Source organism: Tamandua tetradactyla, chromosome 1 (assembly GCF_023851605.1).
Source record: "Tamandua tetradactyla isolate mTamTet1 chromosome 1, mTamTet1.pri, whole genome shotgun sequence".
NCBI lineage: Eukaryota > Metazoa > Chordata > Mammalia > Pilosa > Myrmecophagidae > Tamandua > Tamandua tetradactyla.
In genome coordinates this window covers 22,145,028-22,163,752 of record NC_135327.1, presented here as the reverse complement: position 1 = coordinate 22,163,752, position 18,725 = coordinate 22,145,028, and the positions used below count along the sequence as shown (strand labels likewise).

The following is an 18,725-nucleotide window of genomic DNA, read 5'->3' as shown; positions in this document are numbered from 1 at the left end:
AATAACCTGTACAAACCAAGAAGATCACACCCTATTCAAGATTCCATGTAATTATGGTGTTAAAGTCAACGGACCATACAAATTAAATTAGATAATGTGCTACCGAAAATGTAAATTTTGCACCAAATAAACACCTTTCCCTTTGGTCTTGTATATAGAGGTATACAGAGGTTGAAGTTTAGGCTCCAGTTTTCTTATAGGTATTTTCTAAAAGAGATCATACAATATTTTTACTTTTTTTCTGGCTTATTTTGTACCACATAATGTCCCCTAGCTTGTAATACCCTTTTATAATCCTTTTTTTTTTCTGTAAGATCAGTAGCAATGTCCCCACTTTCAATCATGATTTTAATTTTTGTGTCCTCTCACTCTCTTTTTCTTTGTCCATCTAGCTAAAGGTTTGTCAGTTTTATTTATCCTTTCAAAAAACAAATTTTTGGTTTTGTTGATTCTCTCTGTTGTTTTTCTATTCTCTATTTCTTATATTCCTGCTCTAATCTTTACTATTTCCTTCCTTCTGCTGACTTTGGGTTGTGTTTACTCTTCTTGTTCTCGTTGTTTTAGGTGTGAAGTTAGGTTATTGATTTACGATCTTTCTTCTTTTTAAATGTAGGCATTTAAATAAAGTTATACATTTCCTCTGAGCACTGCCTTTGCCACATCCCATAAGGTTTGGTATGTTGTGTCTTCATTTTCATTCACCTGAAGATATTTCCTAATTTCCCTCTGATTTATTTCTTCATTGACCCATTGGTTGTTGAATAGTGTGTTCTTTTATTTCCACATATTTGTGAACTTTCCAGTTTTCCTTCTGTTAATTGGTTTCTAGCTTTATTCCATTGTGGTCTATAAAGATCTTTTGTATGATTTCAATAGTTTAAAATTTTTTAAGATTTGATTTGTGGGCTAACGTGTGTCTGTCCTGGACAGTGTTTCATGTGCACCTGTGAGAAAGTGTATCCTGCTGTTGCTAGGTGAGTGTTCTATGTATGTCCATCAGGTATAATGGTTATTAGTGTTGTTCAAGTTCTCTGTTTCCTTATTGATCTTCTTTTTAGATGGTCTACCAATTATTGAAAGTTGTATATTAAAGTCTCCAACTATTATAGCAGGATTATCTATTTCTCCCTTCAATTCTGTTCGCTTTTGCTCCATATATTTTGGGGCTCTGTTATGAGGGGCATTTAAATTTATAATCATTAAATTTTCTAACTGGAATCTTTTATTCAATATGAAATATCTTTGTTTTTCTCTTATAATCTTTTTTGACTTCAAGTCTCTTTTGTCTGATAATAATATAACTACTCCAGCTCTCTTTTGATTGCTGTTTGTATGGAATTATCTTTGTCTACTCTTTTTCTTTCAGCTTCTTTGGGTCTTTGTCCCTAAATTTAATCTCTTACTGACTGCATATAGGTGGCTCATGCTTTTTCATCTGAACTGCCAATTTCTGTCATTTAAGGAGGGAGTTTAATCCATTGACATTTAAAGTAATAACTGAGAAGGAATAATTTACTTCTGCCATTTAACTATTTGCTTTTTGTATGTCTTACGTGTTTTTCCTTCCTCGATTACTACATTGCTGCATTTTTTTTGGTATTTAGTTGCCTTTTTATAGTACAGCATTTTGCTTCTTTTCTTCTTTTCTGTTTTTTGTATTTAAAAAATTATTTATAAGTGGTTATCTTTACAATTACAGTTAACATCTTAAACTAGTAACCTGGTTTGACTAGTAGCAACCTATTTTCAGTAGTTTACAAACTCTATACTCATATACTATTTATCTGTCCCTTCCTTTATATTGTTACTGCCTCAGATTATATATTTTTGTATCGTATGCCCATTCTCATAGATTTTTAAATGTTATTTTATGCATTTTCCTGTCAAATTATATAAGGAGGAAGAAAGCAGTTACAAACAAAATGTACAATAAAATTGGATTTTATATTTACCCATGTAATTACCTTTATCACTGTTTTTATTTCTTCATATGGCTTTGAGTTACTGTGTAGTGTCCTTTTATTTCAGTCTGAAGAACTCCTTTTAGCATTTCTTAAAGACCAGGTCTTCTGGTAATGAACTCTTTCAACTTTTGTTTATCTGTAAATGTCTTAAATCCCTTTCATTTAAAAAAAATAAAATGCTGCATGTTTATTAAAAGTATGCACCATAGTGATAATTATTAAAGGTTTTAATATTCTGAAATAAAAGCCATAGTTTAACAAAATACTAAATATTTAAATGAAGACTTAATTATATTAAAAACTAACTAGCAAAATATAAGTATTTTGATATTTAAACTGAATATTAAACTTTTAACTCATAAATAAAATAAATATCAATACTTTGAATGGTTTACTTACTATTGAGCAACAGATAGTACAGAGATACTTTATTGACCTAGCTTTCTGGTAGTTCTTAAAGGGATTGTTTGATATTATTATATAGTTCAACATGTGATACGATAAATGTGACATTACAAAATTCTGAAAAAACTAGGAATATTTTACCCTATTACCTTCCTGTATTATATCTGCTTATATTTTTATGTGCTATATTAGTGCATACAAAATGTCATATAGTCATACTAAATATAGTATCTTTTTTTTATTATAGCAATATTTGAAGACTAAACCATACTACATATTATGGCACTGCTTAATTTGACTTAGCATTCCAGCGACACTTTCTTTGGTAAACATTTCCTTTTATAAGAGTAATCACAGATTAGTGATAACACATATGTGTTTAAGGTGAAATATTGTTCAAAATGTTCAGGTCATATTCTTCAACAAGAAATCAAATCAATTCTGGACAGGAATAAGCTATATCAAGATCACATATAGAATGAAAATAGAACAGAAAAGAATTTGGAATGGAATAGGAAAAAAATACAATTGTAAAGGTATTGGTTGTGAAATAATCTATTAATATTATTCAAGGTAACCAGCTTCACCAAGCTGAGGATATTTTCTTTCATAAGTATATTAGCTCTCTGTATCTCTGTGAAATTCTGCACACGTGATAAGTAGTCATTTAGTACACAGGGACATTAAAATAGTCATGATGTGGCTCCCGCAGGAGCTCTGCCTGCTCAGTCACCTTGAGGACATTTTTCTTGGATGTGCCCTGAACTTCCCCTCCCAAGAGAAACTCATCTAAAATAAAATAAGCCTTCTCAAAATTAAAGATGATACATTCATGCACACTGCCAGAATACCTGACAAGTAATTCCACGTAACACTAAATTATTTCCAGGGTAATTAGTTCATTGTCTTGATCCTCAACAGCACAGGAGAAATCCAGACAAGCATTATCCTTTGTAAACAATCTTCAGCCCTCGCCTGTCAAGAGAGCTGCACATTTTAGGTTTGCGTGCTGAAACGTTTTGCAAGTTCTCTCATGATCGTCTTCTCCTCTTTGCTTGGCAGCGGTACATGCTGTTTCTGCAGTCAGAGCTTTCCCTGATGACTGAAAAGCAGCATCAGCTGCCTTGTGGTCACGGGCTGTGGGCACTGCAGGGCTGGCTCTGCAGCTGTGCTGCCAGCACAGGGGGAGCCCCTGTCCCCGTGCTGAGGACAGCAGCCGTTTTCCTCTCCTTCAGTTTTGAAAAGATCATTTTGTCACATACAGACTTCTTGGTTGACAGTTTTTTTCTTTTAGGACTTTAAATATGCCATTGCCCAGTCTTCTGCCGCCATCTGGTAATCTTACTGGGAATCCCTTGTGTGTGACTGTCGCTTCTCTCGTTTTCAAAATCTCTTTGTCTTTGGATTTTGACCATTTCACTGTTTTGGTTTGGTGAAGCAGCCAGAATTCAGTATCCCAGAAATGAGTTGGCTTTCTCAATGGGGATTTATTACTTTACAGATTTACAGTTCTAAGGCTGTGAAAATGTCCAAATTAAGGTCTCAAGATGCCTTCTGTGAGGAAAGGCTGCTGGCATCCAGGGTTCCTCTGTCACAGGAAGGCACATGGTGACATCCGTTTGTCCTTCTCTCCTGGCCGCTGGTTTCAAAACGGCTCATCCAGCTCCTGTGGGTCCTTCTTGCCCCTCCCGGGATGTTTCTTTCTAAGCTTACTCTCTCTGTGAGCACTCTTAAAGGACTCAGTACAGGATTAAGACTCACCTTGACTTGGGTGGGTCATCTCCATGGAAACAACCTAAGTAGAAGGTCCCACCTGCAATAGGTCTGCACCCACAGGGGTGGATTAAAAGAACACAGGCTTTTCTGGGGTACATAACAGATTTGGACGAGCACCCACAGGTCCCTCAGGCCCTACTCATTTTTCTTCATTTTTTCTTTTTGTTCCTCATACTGGATAATTTCAATCATCTGGTCTTCAAGCTCACTAATCCTTTCTTCTGCCTGTTCAAATCTGCTGTCTAATGAGTAATTTCATTCCAGTTAGAGTAATTTGCAGCCCCCCAAATTTCTGTTTGGGTCCTTTTTTAAAAAAATTTTTTTTATTAATTAAAAGAAATTAACAACAAACAAAACAATAAGATATCATTCCATTCTACATATATAATCAGTAATTCTTAATATCATCACATAGTTGCATATTCATCATTTCTTAGAACATTTGCATCGATTTAGAAAAAGAAATAAAAAGACAACACAAAAAGAAATAAAACGATAATAGAGGAAAAAAAGACTATACATACCATACCCTTTACCCCTCGCTTTCATTTACCACTAGCATTTCAAACTAAATTTATTTTGACGTTTTTTTCCCCCTATTATTTATTTTTATTCCATCTGTTCTACACTTTTGTTGATATGGTAGATAAAAGGAGCCTCAGACACAAGGTTTTCACATTCACAGAGACACATTGTGAAAGCTATATCATTGTTCAATCATCATCAAGAAACATGGCTACAGGAACACAGCTCTACATTTTCAGGCAGTTCCCTCCAGCCTCTCCACTACATCTTGAACAACAAGGTGATATCTAGTTAATGTGTAAGAATAACCTCCAGGATAACCTCTCGACTCTGTTTGGAATCTCTCAGCCATTGACACATAGTCTCATTTCACTCTTCCCCCTTTTGGTAGAGAAGTTTCTCTCAATCCCTTGATGTTAATTCTCAGCTCATTCTAGGGTTTTTCTCAGTCCCTTGATGCTGAGTCTCAGCTCATTCCAGGATCTCTGTCCCACATTGCCAGGAAGGTCCACACCCCTGGGAGTCATGTCCCACGTAGACAGGGGGAGGGTGGCGAGACTGCTTGTCTTGTTGGCTGGAGGGAGAGGCCACATGTGAGTGACAAAAGAGGCTCTCTTGGGGGTGACTCTTAGGCCTAAATTTTTTTTTTTTTTTGCAATTTTTGTTTTATTTAATATCTTACTTAGTATAACTTTCCTTTGGAAAGAGAACAGGAAACAAAGATGATCATTATTTAATAGGATGTTATTAAATTGTAGCATTGTAGGGCTCTTTTTTTTTTTACAGTCTATAGTCCAATTTTTACTTGCCCCATTAATGTCTTTTTTTTTTAACTTTTTTTATTAATTAAAAAAATTAACAAACAAAACACTTAAATATCATTCCATTCTACATATACAATCAGTAATTCTTAATATCATCACATAGTTGCATATTCATCATTTCTTAGTACATTTGCATCGATTTAGAAAAAGAAATAAAAAGACAACAGAAAAAGAAAATGATAATATAGAAAAAAAAAACTATACGTACTATACCCCTTACCCCTCGTTTTCATTTACCACTATTGCAAACTGAATTTGTTTTAACATTTGTTCCCCCTATTATTTATTTTTATTCCATATGTTCTACTCTCCTGTTAATATAGTAGCTAAAAGGAGCATCGGACATAAGGTTTTCACATTCACAGAGTCTCATTGTGAAAGCTATATCATTGTTCAATCATCATCAAGAAACATGGCTACTGGAACACAGCTCTACATTTTCAGGCAATTCCCTCCAGCCTGTCCACTACATCTTGAATAACAAGGTGATAACCTACTTAATGTGTAAGAATAACCTCCAGGATAACCTCTCGACACTGTTTGGAATCTCTCAGCCATTGACACTTTGTCTCATTTTACTCTTTTAGGCCTAAATTTTAAGTAGACTTGACCTATCCTTTGTGGGGTTAAGTTTCATAAGAACAAACCCCACGACTGGGGCTCAGCCTGTAGCTTTGGTTGTCCACACTGCTTGTGAGAATATCAAGAATTCGACTTGGGGAGGTTGAATTTCTTCCTGCTCTCACCATTCCCTGAAGAGGGCTTTGCAAATACTTTTCCACTCACTGATCAAATCACTCTGGGATTCCATCGGGGCATCACTCTGGACAAACCAACAAAATCTCATGTCCTACCTGAGATTCCAAGTACTTATGACGTTCAATCAAACTATCTATATAAGTTATATTAGGAAATGCTCTAGTACAAAATATAAATTTTGTAACAAATAAACATTTTTTGCTTTAGTTTCACACATAAGGTGACATTTTAAAATATTAATTACCATCTATTTTCAGCACCCTGCAATAATGACATTCCTTTGTTCTTCCTCATGCAAAAACATTTTTAAAATTTGTACATTGTACATTTCACTATTATTGTACACTTTAGGCATTCCTAGATTATACCATCTCAATCTTTAACATCTATCTTTCTTTCTGATTTCATTTATGTCCCCAGCCCTCCTCCCTCTATCATTCTCACATGCAGCTTCATTCAGTGTTTTAACATAATTATATTACAGTTAGGTAGTATTGTGCTGTCCATTTCTGAGTTTTTGTATCCAGTCCTGTTAATTTCTATCTATTTTGTTTAGACATGTGTTCCTAATTTCCTTTACTTCTTTTTAAATAGATTCCTTTAGCTCACTGAACATGTTTGAGACAGTTGATTTAAATTTTTTGATTAATAGTTCCAATGTATGAGCTTCCTCAGGGATAGTTCCTGACAGATTCTTTTTTTGCTATGAATGGACCATATTTCCTGTTTCTTTGTGTGTTCTGTAATTTTTTTGTTGAGAAATGGACATTCTGAGTCCTATTCTGAGTTATATTGTTATAACTCTAGAGATCTAGTTCTCCTACTCCCCTGGGATTGCTAGTTTTTTCTTTTTATTGTTGTTGAGGGTTGGAGCTGCCAATTTATCAATTTCCAAACTATTTTTGCTCCCAAATGGGGAATGGAAAGAGAAAAGAGTAATAGTCAAGATAGATACCGTCATTTTAAGACTCCTCTGATGCTTTTGCCTGAGGGGGTTTGGAACAGTCGCTGCCCTCAGGACCTGCCCCCCAGCAATCTGAAGTAGCTGATCCAACCCCCCCCCCCCGCCAGGCCTAGATATTTTAAATTAATGTCTACATAATTTTATTGTAACCTGATATTAAAATGACATGAAATCCATAATTAAGCAGAAAACTGATGAATTTTATTTCTTCACATGGTCATTAAGAATCTCAAAAGCCTTGAAGCTTGCTGTCTTTTACTGTCTTATTAGAAGGATAAAAAACTTGGAATGAAAGTCCACTTCTTGGAAAAGAACCAGGGTTTATGCAGAGGCATTTGGTACTGGTCGTAGTGAAAGGATCGTATTTGTCTGCAGTGACAAGTAGATTTGTCTTGACCACGTATTCCTGGTCAGATGTGGTCAAAGCACAGTCATATGCCCAATACACTACATGAAGGGGTGGAGGAGTCACATGTCCTTGGGATAAGATGGCCTTTATGAAATGATTAGGAATATCCAAATTGCTACTAGGAGAATGGACTCAATTTCTGCACATTTTACTCACTAAGTCTTCATGAAAAACAATAGTTTCTTATGTTCAATATTGAATTCTGTAGGAATTAGTAGTAAAAACTTAAAATGGTATTCTTTGTCTGAATTCATTAGTGATACTCTCAGTAAGTGGGGGCCTTGGCAGGATGGAACCAAAGCCAGGATCCTCTGGTCCAGGGACAGACACAAAACACCTACTTTGGTGAGTGTATTAGTTAGGGTTCTCTAGAGAAATGGAATAAAGAGGGAGCACTTGCAAATATAAAATTTATAAAAGTGTCTCATGTGACCGTGGAAACGCAGAGTCCAAAATCCGCAGGGCAGGCTGTGAAACCCATGATTCCGATGGAGGGTCTGGACGAACTCCACAGGAGAGGCTCGCCGGCCAAAACAGGAAGAGAGCCTGTCTCTTCTGAATCCTCCTTATAAGGTTTTCAGTGATTAGATTAAGCATCACTCAGTGCACAAGACACTCCCCTTTGGCTGATTACAAATGGAATCAGCTGTGGATGCAGCTGACATGATCATGATTTAATTCTATGAAATGTCCTTATCGCGACAGGACAGCACTTGCCCAACCACGACTTGGCCAAGTTGACACATGAACCTGACCATGACAGTGAATATTTGGGTATTCACAAATCTGCCAAAGTTTTTGGGGAATCTTTCAAAGATAGGACTTGATTTTTTTTCCATATGGTACAGATGAAAAATTACCACACAGGATAAAGCAGGTGGGAGGTGCTAGTGAATAACCAGAAAACATTGTGTGAACTTTTCCCAATACTTGTGCTTGGTCCAACGAAATATCAGATATAAACACAAACATTGCATCTTTGTTCTCCTCTTCTAGTTGTTTCAGTTTTGCAGACTTTTTGCAGAAGTCTTCACAGATGTTTCAGAAGGCCCTCTGCCGAAATTAATATTTCCATAGCATGCCCTAGTAGTACTAGAGGGTTCAGGGGGTGCAAACCCCAAAGGCATCGACATGAAACACTTGATCTTCAAACCAACCTTCTGCTAAGACAAAGCATGTCTCTGTATATAAACCACTATGGAACTGAGCTTTGCTAAGATCCAGTTGTACTGTTCTACTAGGATCTTTCAGAAAAAATTTTTTCCTCTTTTAACTGGTTATCATTCCAAGAACGATCACATCTCCAATTTTGTTTGTATACCAAATACTGTTTTAAGCTGGAATTTGCTTCCAGGTTCATCAGGGTGAGAGCCTATCACTGGAGGAGTGAATAATTCACGCCTGTGGGTCTGCTGGTGCAAAATGATATATCAGTCACAAAACAGCTCTGTTTTATCTCTTGTTGTTCCAAATAAATTTGGTGCAATGTGGTTGGTCACTAATAAAGGAAGAATTTTTTTTTTCTTTTTGAACTGTACACAAAGCATGGAATATCAAATGCTCCTATGATATTGGAAATCTGTCCTATAGTTTCATCTACTGACTGACTGCATTCCTGGACTGCTACTTCCACTACAGATCGTTCAGTCATGTTTGATGACAAAGGTTGTTTCTCAGCAGCATCGATGATCTTTTTCAGTGCACCTACCAGCTCTAGTTCATTGATAGATTGAAGAGCATCTGTGAGACACTTAATGGCTTCACTTGGGAGCAACAAGCCATGCAGCTGGAAAGCGGAGAGTGCTTGGCTGTGCACTTGCTCTGGCGCCATGTTCTTGTTTTGGCCCCCGCCTAGACTTTGGAGGCGACAGCCTTACAGTCCATGCTGACATGCTGGACTGCACCAGGGTCCCAGACTGCAGTCTCCACTGCCGCTTGTCACGCCGTTGGGGGACGGGGATGGTGGCTGCTGCATGGAGGGTGAAATTCACCAACATTTACCACAATTTACCAACCTCGTTATCCAGTTTTTCCTAGGATGCTGCACAGTGTTTCACTAAACTCCAGAGTTTCAAAATAGATGATTCAGATGACTCCTTCCGGTTTAATAGTTATTTTGGTGGAGGAACTGATTCCTGAGGCTTCCTACCCCACCATTTTCCCACAGTCCTTCTCCAGCTGATGTCATTTTAGATCATTAATTTTCTTGCCGTCTGTTGTTTCATGGCTTCTCTAATTATATGAATGTTTCAAAGTTTTTGAAATGACTTCAAGACAAGAGTTCTTTTGTATCCACAGCAATAAGTAAGCTGCTAAATACTGTAAATATTACAAGATGCTGTAGAAGAATTCTTAAGTTCTTTAGGTAATTTTTTATTAGCTCAGTGAACAATGACTGCTACATAAAGAAATCGAGAAAATTCATTTGCTTTGAAACCTTTTTCTTTTTTCCTTTAATCTTCACTTTTTCGGGCAAAATCGTTAAACGTTGCCCAGCATTCTTAACGGAGGAACTCATATTTCTGTTATTATATCGCCCCCGGCTTTAGAAGCGTGGTTGTGTTTTTGTTTGATACAGAACATGTATCAAACCAATTGGACAATTTGGCTCCAAGTTGTGTTCTCCTACCTGATTCCTAATAGTGCTCATTCGTTTATTTAGCTGGCATATATTTATTGAGCACTAGGCCCTGTTCTGAGTGTTAGAATTCATCAGTGATGTAGCTTTGACCTCAGGTAGCTCAGATTCCATAGGGGGAGACAGACAACAAATTAGGGCAAATACATATATACCATGTGTGGTGGTGACAAAAAGATATGAAGAAACGTAGGGCTAAGTGGCTAGAGAGGTACGGAGGAGGGACTGGGAGAGAGTGTTTTAGACAACGTGGTGATATGTGAGCCAAGTCCTGATGCAGTGAGGAAGCAGCCATGTGGACATCTGAGGGAGGAACCTTCCAGGCAGAGGGAACCACCAGTGCAAAGGCCCTGGGGCTGGTGTGTCTGGAGCAGGTAGTGAGGAGGAAAGATGGTGGGCTGTGGAAGGGTGAGGGAAGCGGCTTGTCTGTGGCCCTGTAGTCCATGGTTAGGTTTCGGGTTTTTATGCTAAGACTGGAAGACTCTGGAGGATTTTGTACACAACAAAGGAACATGCTATGACATAGGTTTTCACAAGAGTGGCTGCTGCTATGGGGAGAATGGACTGTGTGGAGTGAGGGAAAGGAGGAGAAACTACCCCATTGGTGTGTTCTTGGAAATTGAGTAGGATCCTGACTCTTACCCTTCAGCATCAGGATGATTGCCCATTCAATTTACCACTCCTGAGAGAGCACCTGCTATGTATCAGGAACCCTGTCGAATTCCAGGCACATAGTAGGAATATAGTCATGAACAAGACACTCAGTGTTCATGTGGTTATGGGGCTTACATCTTAGTTGGGAAGACCCGTAATAAATTACCTTCCCCCCAAACAATTGTTCATTTCTTCAACCCATATTTATCGAGCTCAGATGTTACCTACATGCTGGGGATACAGCTGGGACAAAACAAAGTGCCTGACCTCCTGGCTGGGACATTCTAGTGGGGGGAGACAGTCAAGAAACAAGAAAATAAGAAAAATTTCTGTTATGCTATATGGTGATAAGTCTAGGAGAAAAATAAATTGGAAGAGAGGGAGACACTTATAAATTGGGGTAAGGTCAGGAAGGAAACAAAGCATGATTTTTCTATTAGATCTGGTGGTCAGGGAAGACCTATTTCTGTACAAGAGGTCATTAACTGCTGCTGGTTATCAGAATCACCTGGGATTGGGGTTTGTGTTAACAATACAGATTCTTAGTACTAGCCCCAGCGATGCTGGCTTAGTGGGCCTGGGACCTGGAGACTGGCATTTTTCACAAAATGCGTCTTGCCTCTCTGGGCCATATTTTGAGATAATCTGGTCTGGAGGTGTGGAAGCAAGGTGATGGAGTTGCTAGGAGCCCAGACTGTGATGACAACAGTTCTGTCATTTTCCTGTTATATGTGACCTTGGGTAAGTCATGGAACCTCTCCAAACCAGTTTCTGCTTCTGTAAAATGGGGCTAATGAAAGTGTCAGCTCCTAAGGTTTCTGTACGAGTGCAGTGAGGTAATGCATGAGAAGTGCTTAGCACGGTGTAAGGCACATGGACATTCACTACATTTATGCCATTATTGTTATTGTTATTAGAGGAATAAAGGAGCCAAGGGTTAAGAAGCCATAGTTACTGACAAAGGACAGAGAAATGAAGCAAGAACAGAAGGAATAAAGAAGAGAGCTAATAGGTATGGTGGGATGGAGGGTTATAGCCAGAGAGAGTAGTGGTCACTAGTATTCACTGAGCTTCCACCCTGAGTGTGCTAGGCATTGCTGTGGGTGGTTTGATCATGAATGTAACCTCAGGTAATTTTTACAGCAGCTCTCTGAGGCAGGTGCTGGTTTACTGACCTTTAAAATAAGTATAATGGAGCTCTGGGAGGTTAAGTTGCCCAAGTTCCCTTAGATGGTAAGTGGCAGAGCTGGAATTTGAATCAAGGTGCGTCTAGGCCTGGCGTCCAACCCTCTATCACTAAGTGGTTCAGCCAGGCCCTGCAGTTTTAAGCCCCTTGAATTCCTTGCCTTAGTGTAGTGGAAAGACAGATATTGGGAGTCAGGAGTCTGGCTTTCCAATTCCAGAACCTGGCTATATGACTTTGGGTAAGTCACTTAATCTCTCTGTGCCTCCATTTATCAGTAAGATAGGGCTAATAAAGCCAGGGCTGCTGAAGGATGAACTGATGTCACGGACTGAACGAGGCACAGTGCCTGGCACATAATAGGCCCTCAACACTAGTTAATTTTGTTGTAAATTTTATGGAGCTGTTGGGCGTAACTGCATGCAAGTCATTTAACCCCTCAGACCCTCACTGGGTCCAGGGGGTGTTGTCTTAAGTTACTTCGCTCAGCTGCCTGACAGGAAATGGTGGCTGATATTTACTCTTTCCCCCTATTTCTCCTCCAGACAAGGCCTGCCACCTCTGCCACTTTCTTACCTCCCTGGGACATTTTATATTATTATTGTGATTATATTTCATTGGTTATGAGGAGCTGTTGATAAGTGCACCTTTCTTTTATTTACCCACTAATAAATAAAATATTTGCCAATTAGACTGTGATGCAGTTGTACAATGTTAAAACTAAGAGATGTAAAATTATGGAAAAATGTGCATTTAGAATGATTGAAATAGTAACCGAGCGCCCTGATTTCAAGGTGCAGACAATGGGGAACCGCATTTACCAGTCGTGGCCACAAGGGGGCGGGCGTCCGGCTGGAATAAACTGGCTCCCGCCGGGCCCGCTACACCCGGGTGCAGCGCCGCCTCCTTCCCCTTCGCCCACAGACGATGCTCAGGCACCGGCGAACAACACTCCAGGAGCTCCGCAGACATGAGGACTTGCTTACTAAGCTCAACCAGGACCTGGTCAAGACCATCAAGGATATGGAGGACAGCACAGCCCTGAAAGTACGGCAGATGCTGCAGGAGCAGAGCATCCTCGGGGTGAGACCACGCAGCCCCGCCTCTGCCCTCTGGGCAGCCTGCGTGCGCACCGCTCCCACATGCCCTCCCGGACGCTCGGGCGCCCTCTCCCGCCCTCTCAGGGGTCATGCACATGCTGCTTCCTCTGCCAGGAAAATGCATGCCCTCCACCCTTCACCTCACACTCCTGGGCTTTGGAATCCCAGCGAGGCAGAGGCCCAGCCAATGCCAACTCCTGCTATCTGGGAGACGTTGAGTGAGTTAAGGTAGCCTCTCTGAGCTTGCTTCCTGTAACATGTGGCACAATAGCACCTACTCCATAGGTGGGTGTAGCTGGCATAGGTAGGTGTGCCAGGGAAAGCTGCTACCAGCGCCACCACCACCATCTTACATTGTATGCTGTGTAAAACTAAGTGATTTATATATATCCATATAATCCTTACAGCAACCCTATGGGGTGGATGCTATCATCATTATTTTACATGTGAAGAAATGGAAACACAGGCTGAGTGACTTGCTTAAGTGTCATCCAACTAGCAAGTGCCAGAGCTGGGATTTGAACCCAGACCGTGTGGCTGCCAGGTTCTGGTCTTTTCCCATTGTGCTATTTGTTACTGCCCTCATCCCACGGTGGCACCTGTGGTCTGTGAATGAGGCTGACCCTGGAGGACCTGGTGAGCATCCTCTAGCAGAGGCGCTCATCTTCTAGCAGAGGTGAGAGAGCTGAGAGTTCACAGGGGACCTCGGAGATGGGGCTGGAGAAGAGTCAGAGAATAGGGTTCAATTTGGAGAAGTAAGCGCCTCTGACTGCACAGTCTTCTCAGAGAGTGAGGGATTGAGTGCACTGGAGTCTGTGAGATGAAGGGAAATCCAGACTTCTTAGGGGGCCCAAGGCGGAGGAGATATATAGTTATTCAGCCCAAGGAAAGTTATTAGAGCATTTTTCAAACCTAGACAAAGTTGTTCTGATTTCCCCCCATGGGCCTAGTTATCCCTTCTTTGTTCGTTCTGAGTTCTTCCATCGGGCCAGGTCCTTGGGAAACAGTGATCAGCACGGCACCCTCGTTGTCCACATGGAGCCCACATTTCAGTGGGGTCACAGACAGTTAGGGCTTTCATGGGGGGCGAGGCTGGAGCTCTAAGGGCAGGGCCAGGAAGTCTTCCAGAGAAAGAGAATCTTGGGCAGAAACCTGGCGGAGTGGCTGTTCACAGGTAGAGAGGGGGAGAGTGTTCCAGGCAGAGGAAACTGCAGAAAGCTTGGGGTAAGAGGGAGCACAGCTAGTTCAAACAGCCACAGATTTAGAGTGGCTGGATGAAGGCGGGATTGGAGAGAGATGAGGTTAGGACAGGCCAGATCAAGGCGGGCTTACCTAGCCAAGGTAATGAGTTTGTACTTTATCTGCAGAGCAGTGGGGAGCCACTGGAGGGTTTGAAATAGGAGAGGGACATAGCCAGCTGTTTTCCTTAAAGAAAGAACATTCTGACTACTGTGTGAAGAACAGGTGAAAGGAGGACCAGTTAGAAGTAGGTGTTTGTAATGTTTCAGGTGGGAGACTAAGAGGACTTGCATAAGATGGCGGCAGTAGAGATGGAGAAAAGGACCTGAGTATGAGTGCTATTTGGGTTAAAACCTGTGTGACTTGGTGACATTTCAGATGAGAGAGGGGAGTAGGAACCGATGCCTGGGTTCAGCTTGTGTGACCAACTCAGGTCGAGTAGTAGGAGAGGGCAAGGTATGGAGGTGGGAGTAGGTGACTGTTCTCCAGCCTGTGGTCTGGCTGCCTTGCCTGGGAGAGGGACCTCTGAGGAGGTACTGAGTGGCCATGGCAGGCTGCGCCGCCCCCTCCCCGAGAGCCCACATCTTTGCAGTGCTGGCAGAGGCTGGAGGGAGCTAACCCCACCACTCCTGCAGACCGTCATTGACATCTTGGAGAACTTGAACAAGAAGAGGCTGCAGGACTTGACCCGTGAACTTCAGGAGTGGGAGGAGAAAGAAGAAAATAAGATAAGCAGTAAGAGTCTCTAGGGTGGACTCCTGACCCTCACCCTTGGCCCTTCCAGGATGTCAGCTGCAGGGCATTCACCTTGCAGCAGTTCTTCAGAATGAATTGCTAAAATGCAGAGCTATAGGTTACTTAGCACTGAGTGCTTTTCCGTGTCTGCTTTTTTTTATGGGTATACTCTCACTGAGTCCATACAGCAACCTGCAAGGCAGGGGCTGTCCTCCCATTTTACAGAGGAGGAAGCTGAGGCTAAGGGAGACTAAGTAGCCTGCCCTGTGTTACACAGCTAGGAGCCAGAATACAATCCTGACCTGGCTATATTTCCTGCCAGGACCCCTCTGGGAGTCAGTGGCTGGGCCAGAACCCAAGCATGTTGGCTTCCCTCCCTCCAGGCCTTGTGTTCTCTTCCCCCTGAGCAGAGTGTGTGTGTTGGGGGCAGCATCTTAGGCAGCCTCTGACCTTGGTGATCCCCTCCAGGGAGGGGTACAGATTAGATTTTGTCTTAACCCTGCCATGGCTGCGTCTGGGAGCCAGGGTTGCCCATCTAGTGTGAGGAAACAGATCTGGAGAGGAAGGAGTCTTGGCGAGGGTCATGCAGCAAGTCAGGCAGAGCTGGGACTAGTCTAGGGATCTGGCACCCAGTTTCTGTTACCTTCTCAGTACTGCCCAGGGTTGAAGGACCCTCTAGGGGCTTAACTTTTCACCACTTTCCAGTCTTGTGTGAGTTTGCCTCAACCAGACACCAATCCATTGACCAAGGAGAGCCTGGTCTCTGAGGCCTTCTGGGAGGGGTCCTAGAGGGAGGGTCCTGCCTCCTGTCCCTCATGACCTCCCTACCCCCTCCCCAGACCTGAAGCAGCAGGTGGAGCAGTTGAATGCCAAGATCATGAAGATCCGCGAAGAAGTGAACTTCCTGAGCACGTACATGGACCATGAGTATCCTGTCAGGTCGGTCCAGATTGCTAACCTTGCACGCCAACTGCAGCAGATGAAAGACAGCCAGCAGGTCAGTAAGCCTCTGCCCCTGCCCCCCTGGCCCATGCAGAGGCCGGGCTGGTGAACAGTGCTCTCCTGCCGATCCCCAGGATGAGTTGGATGACCTTGACGAGATGCGCAAAATGGTCCTGGCGTCTTTGACCAACAAGATTCAGAGGAAGAAAATAAACCTTCTGAAGTCTCTGGTCGTGGTGAGTAGCCAGGCCGCTCCGGTGGGTATGTGGGCCCATTCCCAGCCCCACTCTCTTCTCTGTCCCCTACCCCTATGCCCCACACCCCATCAGTCTTCACCATGCACTGCTGCCCAGGAAGAGGCACTTAGGGCCAGACCGCTCTTTCCTCCTCAGAAAGCCCAGCAACCCCATGAGGAGGCCCTTCTGCAGAAGATTCGGGATAACCAGGACCTGGAGAAATGCATGGATAAGTTCAGAGCAGTGAGTAGGCGAGAAGGTGATGGCCCCTCTATGAGGCAGCAGGCAGGTGGGTGGTCCCCGGACCTGCGGGAGGCAGGTTTGTCCTGAGATGGCGCTTGCTCAGAAGTGTCCAGTTCTGGTGTAGGCTTTCCTCTTTGCCGGTACCATTACTGACACTCGTCATTTATCTGGGAAGGGGCTTAACACTGGCCGAGCCTGGTTTCATTAACCAGCATCATCGCCCATGACCCATTAACAACGCCTCAGGCATCACCCACTCCACCATCATTAACCGCCCCTCCCCCATCTTCACCCCTTAATTCATTGTTCATTATCATTGTTAATGGACATTACCATTACCTCTCTTTCCCATTAAATTTTCATCATCTTTATCATTTATCAGTGTGAGGGACCTTCACCCTCTCCACCAGCCCCCACCGATTCTCATTATCAATCAGTGCCATCCCCCTGCAACACTCACCATTCTCCACCATCTCCTCACCTTTATCGGCACCATCCAACCTTGTTGCTAAGTCGTGAGACAGTCCTGCCCTGCCTGGGGAGGCTCCTCACTCAAGTCCAGGCTGGCCTACTGACTAAACCCATGACATTTCCCCAGATGTCTTTAATCCTAGTCCATTTTATGTCTTTCTCCCTTGTGGGACATTTGGCGTCTCAGTTCTCTCCTGCTGTGTCTCTCCCTTTAGTTTATTGACCAGTTTCAGAAGGAAATGCCCACATTAAAGGCCGAGGTGGAAGAGCTCCAAGCCCAGCTCCAGAAACCCCGAGAGATCATATTTCAGGATGTACTGCTTCAGAGACCCAAGTATGTGCTCCTTTTTGCAGCTGTCTCTTAGACTAACCATGCTCTGGGCTCGTAGAGCCCTTGTTCTTAGGGGAGGCAGCCTGCTGTAGAAGGCAGACCTGGGTTTTTGCCTTCACTCTGCCATTGACCATAAATAAGTCCTTTCCCATTTCTGAGCCTCAGTTTTCCGTCTACATACAAGCAGGCTGGGATAGGTAACCTCAAAGGACCCTTCCAGTTCCCAGGTTCCATGTTTCAACTAAAGCAGGTGCATCCCTAAGCCCCTGGGTTGTTGGGGAAGATAGAGTTGATTAGGCAGTTGGCTCTGGGGAAGAATGGCTGAGAAGACTCACTGCAGGGCTCTGGTTGGCAGGCTTCTGGGCCTGATGGAGGACTCATTTCCTTCTCAGACTAGTCGTTTGCCTTCCCTCCCTTGGATTAGGCCTGTGTAGCTGGCGTGGAGATCCCACTAGGTCATACTGCTCTGTGATAGCACCACAACTCTCTGGGACAGTGCCCTCCATTTGTGGCAGATCCTGGCATTTGTGAATTAAATATTTTTGTTCATCTTCATCTCTTTCTCTACTCTTTCTCCTTCCTCCTCTTCCCTTACTTCCTTTTTTATTCATTCTCCTTTTTTTTTTAAAGCAGCTTTGTTGAGACATAATTCATATATTGTACCCTTCACCCATTTAAAGTGTACAAGTCAATGGTTTTTTTAGTAGATTCACAGAGTTGGGCAACCTTTACTGCACTTTACTTTATAAGATTGTTAGCGCCTTAAAAAGAAACTCCATACTCTTTAGTTATCACTCCCCTTTCCTTCTCCCACGCCCAGTACCCCAGCCCTAAGCAACAGTGAATCCACTTTCTGTGTCTATGCATTTGTCTATTCTGGACATTTCATATAAATGGAATCATATAATGTGGTCTTCTGTGACTTGCTTCTTTCACTGACCATAATGTTTTCAAGGTACATCCCTTCTGTAGCACGTATCAGTATCCTTTTAATGGCCAAATAATATTCTGTATGGATAAACTACATTTTGTTTATCCATTTATCAATTGATAGAAATGTGATTTGTTTCCACCTTTTGGCTATTATGCATAATGCTTTTGTGAATATTGGTGTACATGCATTAAATGGACATGTGTTTTCATTTCTTTGAGTACACCCCTAAGAGTGGAATTGCTGGGTTATGTGGTGATTCTGTGTTTAACCATTTGAAGAACTGCCAGGCTGATTTTCAAAGTAGTGGCCCCATTTTACATTCTCACCAGCAATGTCTGAAGATTCTGATTTCTCCACATCTTCACCAACACTTGTTATTATCTGACTTTTTGA

At 42.1% G+C, this 18,725-nt stretch overlaps 1 protein-coding gene and 2 pseudogenes across 8 annotated transcripts in view; 1 reads left to right on the top strand and 2 right to left on the bottom strand.

Moving 5' to 3' along the window:
* Window positions 1-18,725, top strand: part of C1H20orf96 (chromosome 1 C20orf96 homolog) — a 67,815-nt gene that overhangs the window by 24,897 nt on the left and 24,193 nt on the right. For all 8 annotated transcript variants that reach the window (XM_077112022.1, XM_077112004.1, XM_077111989.1 and 5 more), the window contains 6 exons: window positions 13,026-13,184; window positions 15,076-15,175; window positions 16,015-16,172; window positions 16,252-16,353; window positions 16,510-16,596; window positions 17,283-17,401. In XM_077112022.1, the coding sequence (XP_076968137.1) occupies window positions 13,026-13,184; window positions 15,076-15,175; window positions 16,015-16,172; window positions 16,252-16,353; window positions 16,510-16,596; window positions 17,283-17,401 (725 nt within the window). The remainder of the gene's footprint in view (window positions 1-13,025; window positions 13,185-15,075; window positions 15,176-16,014; window positions 16,173-16,251; window positions 16,354-16,509; window positions 16,597-17,282; window positions 17,402-18,725) is intronic.
* LOC143683766 (AP-1 complex subunit sigma-2 pseudogene) lies at window positions 3,037-3,572 on the bottom strand (annotated as a pseudogene).
* Window positions 7,447-9,457, bottom strand: LOC143683764 (DNA polymerase epsilon subunit 2-like; annotated as a pseudogene).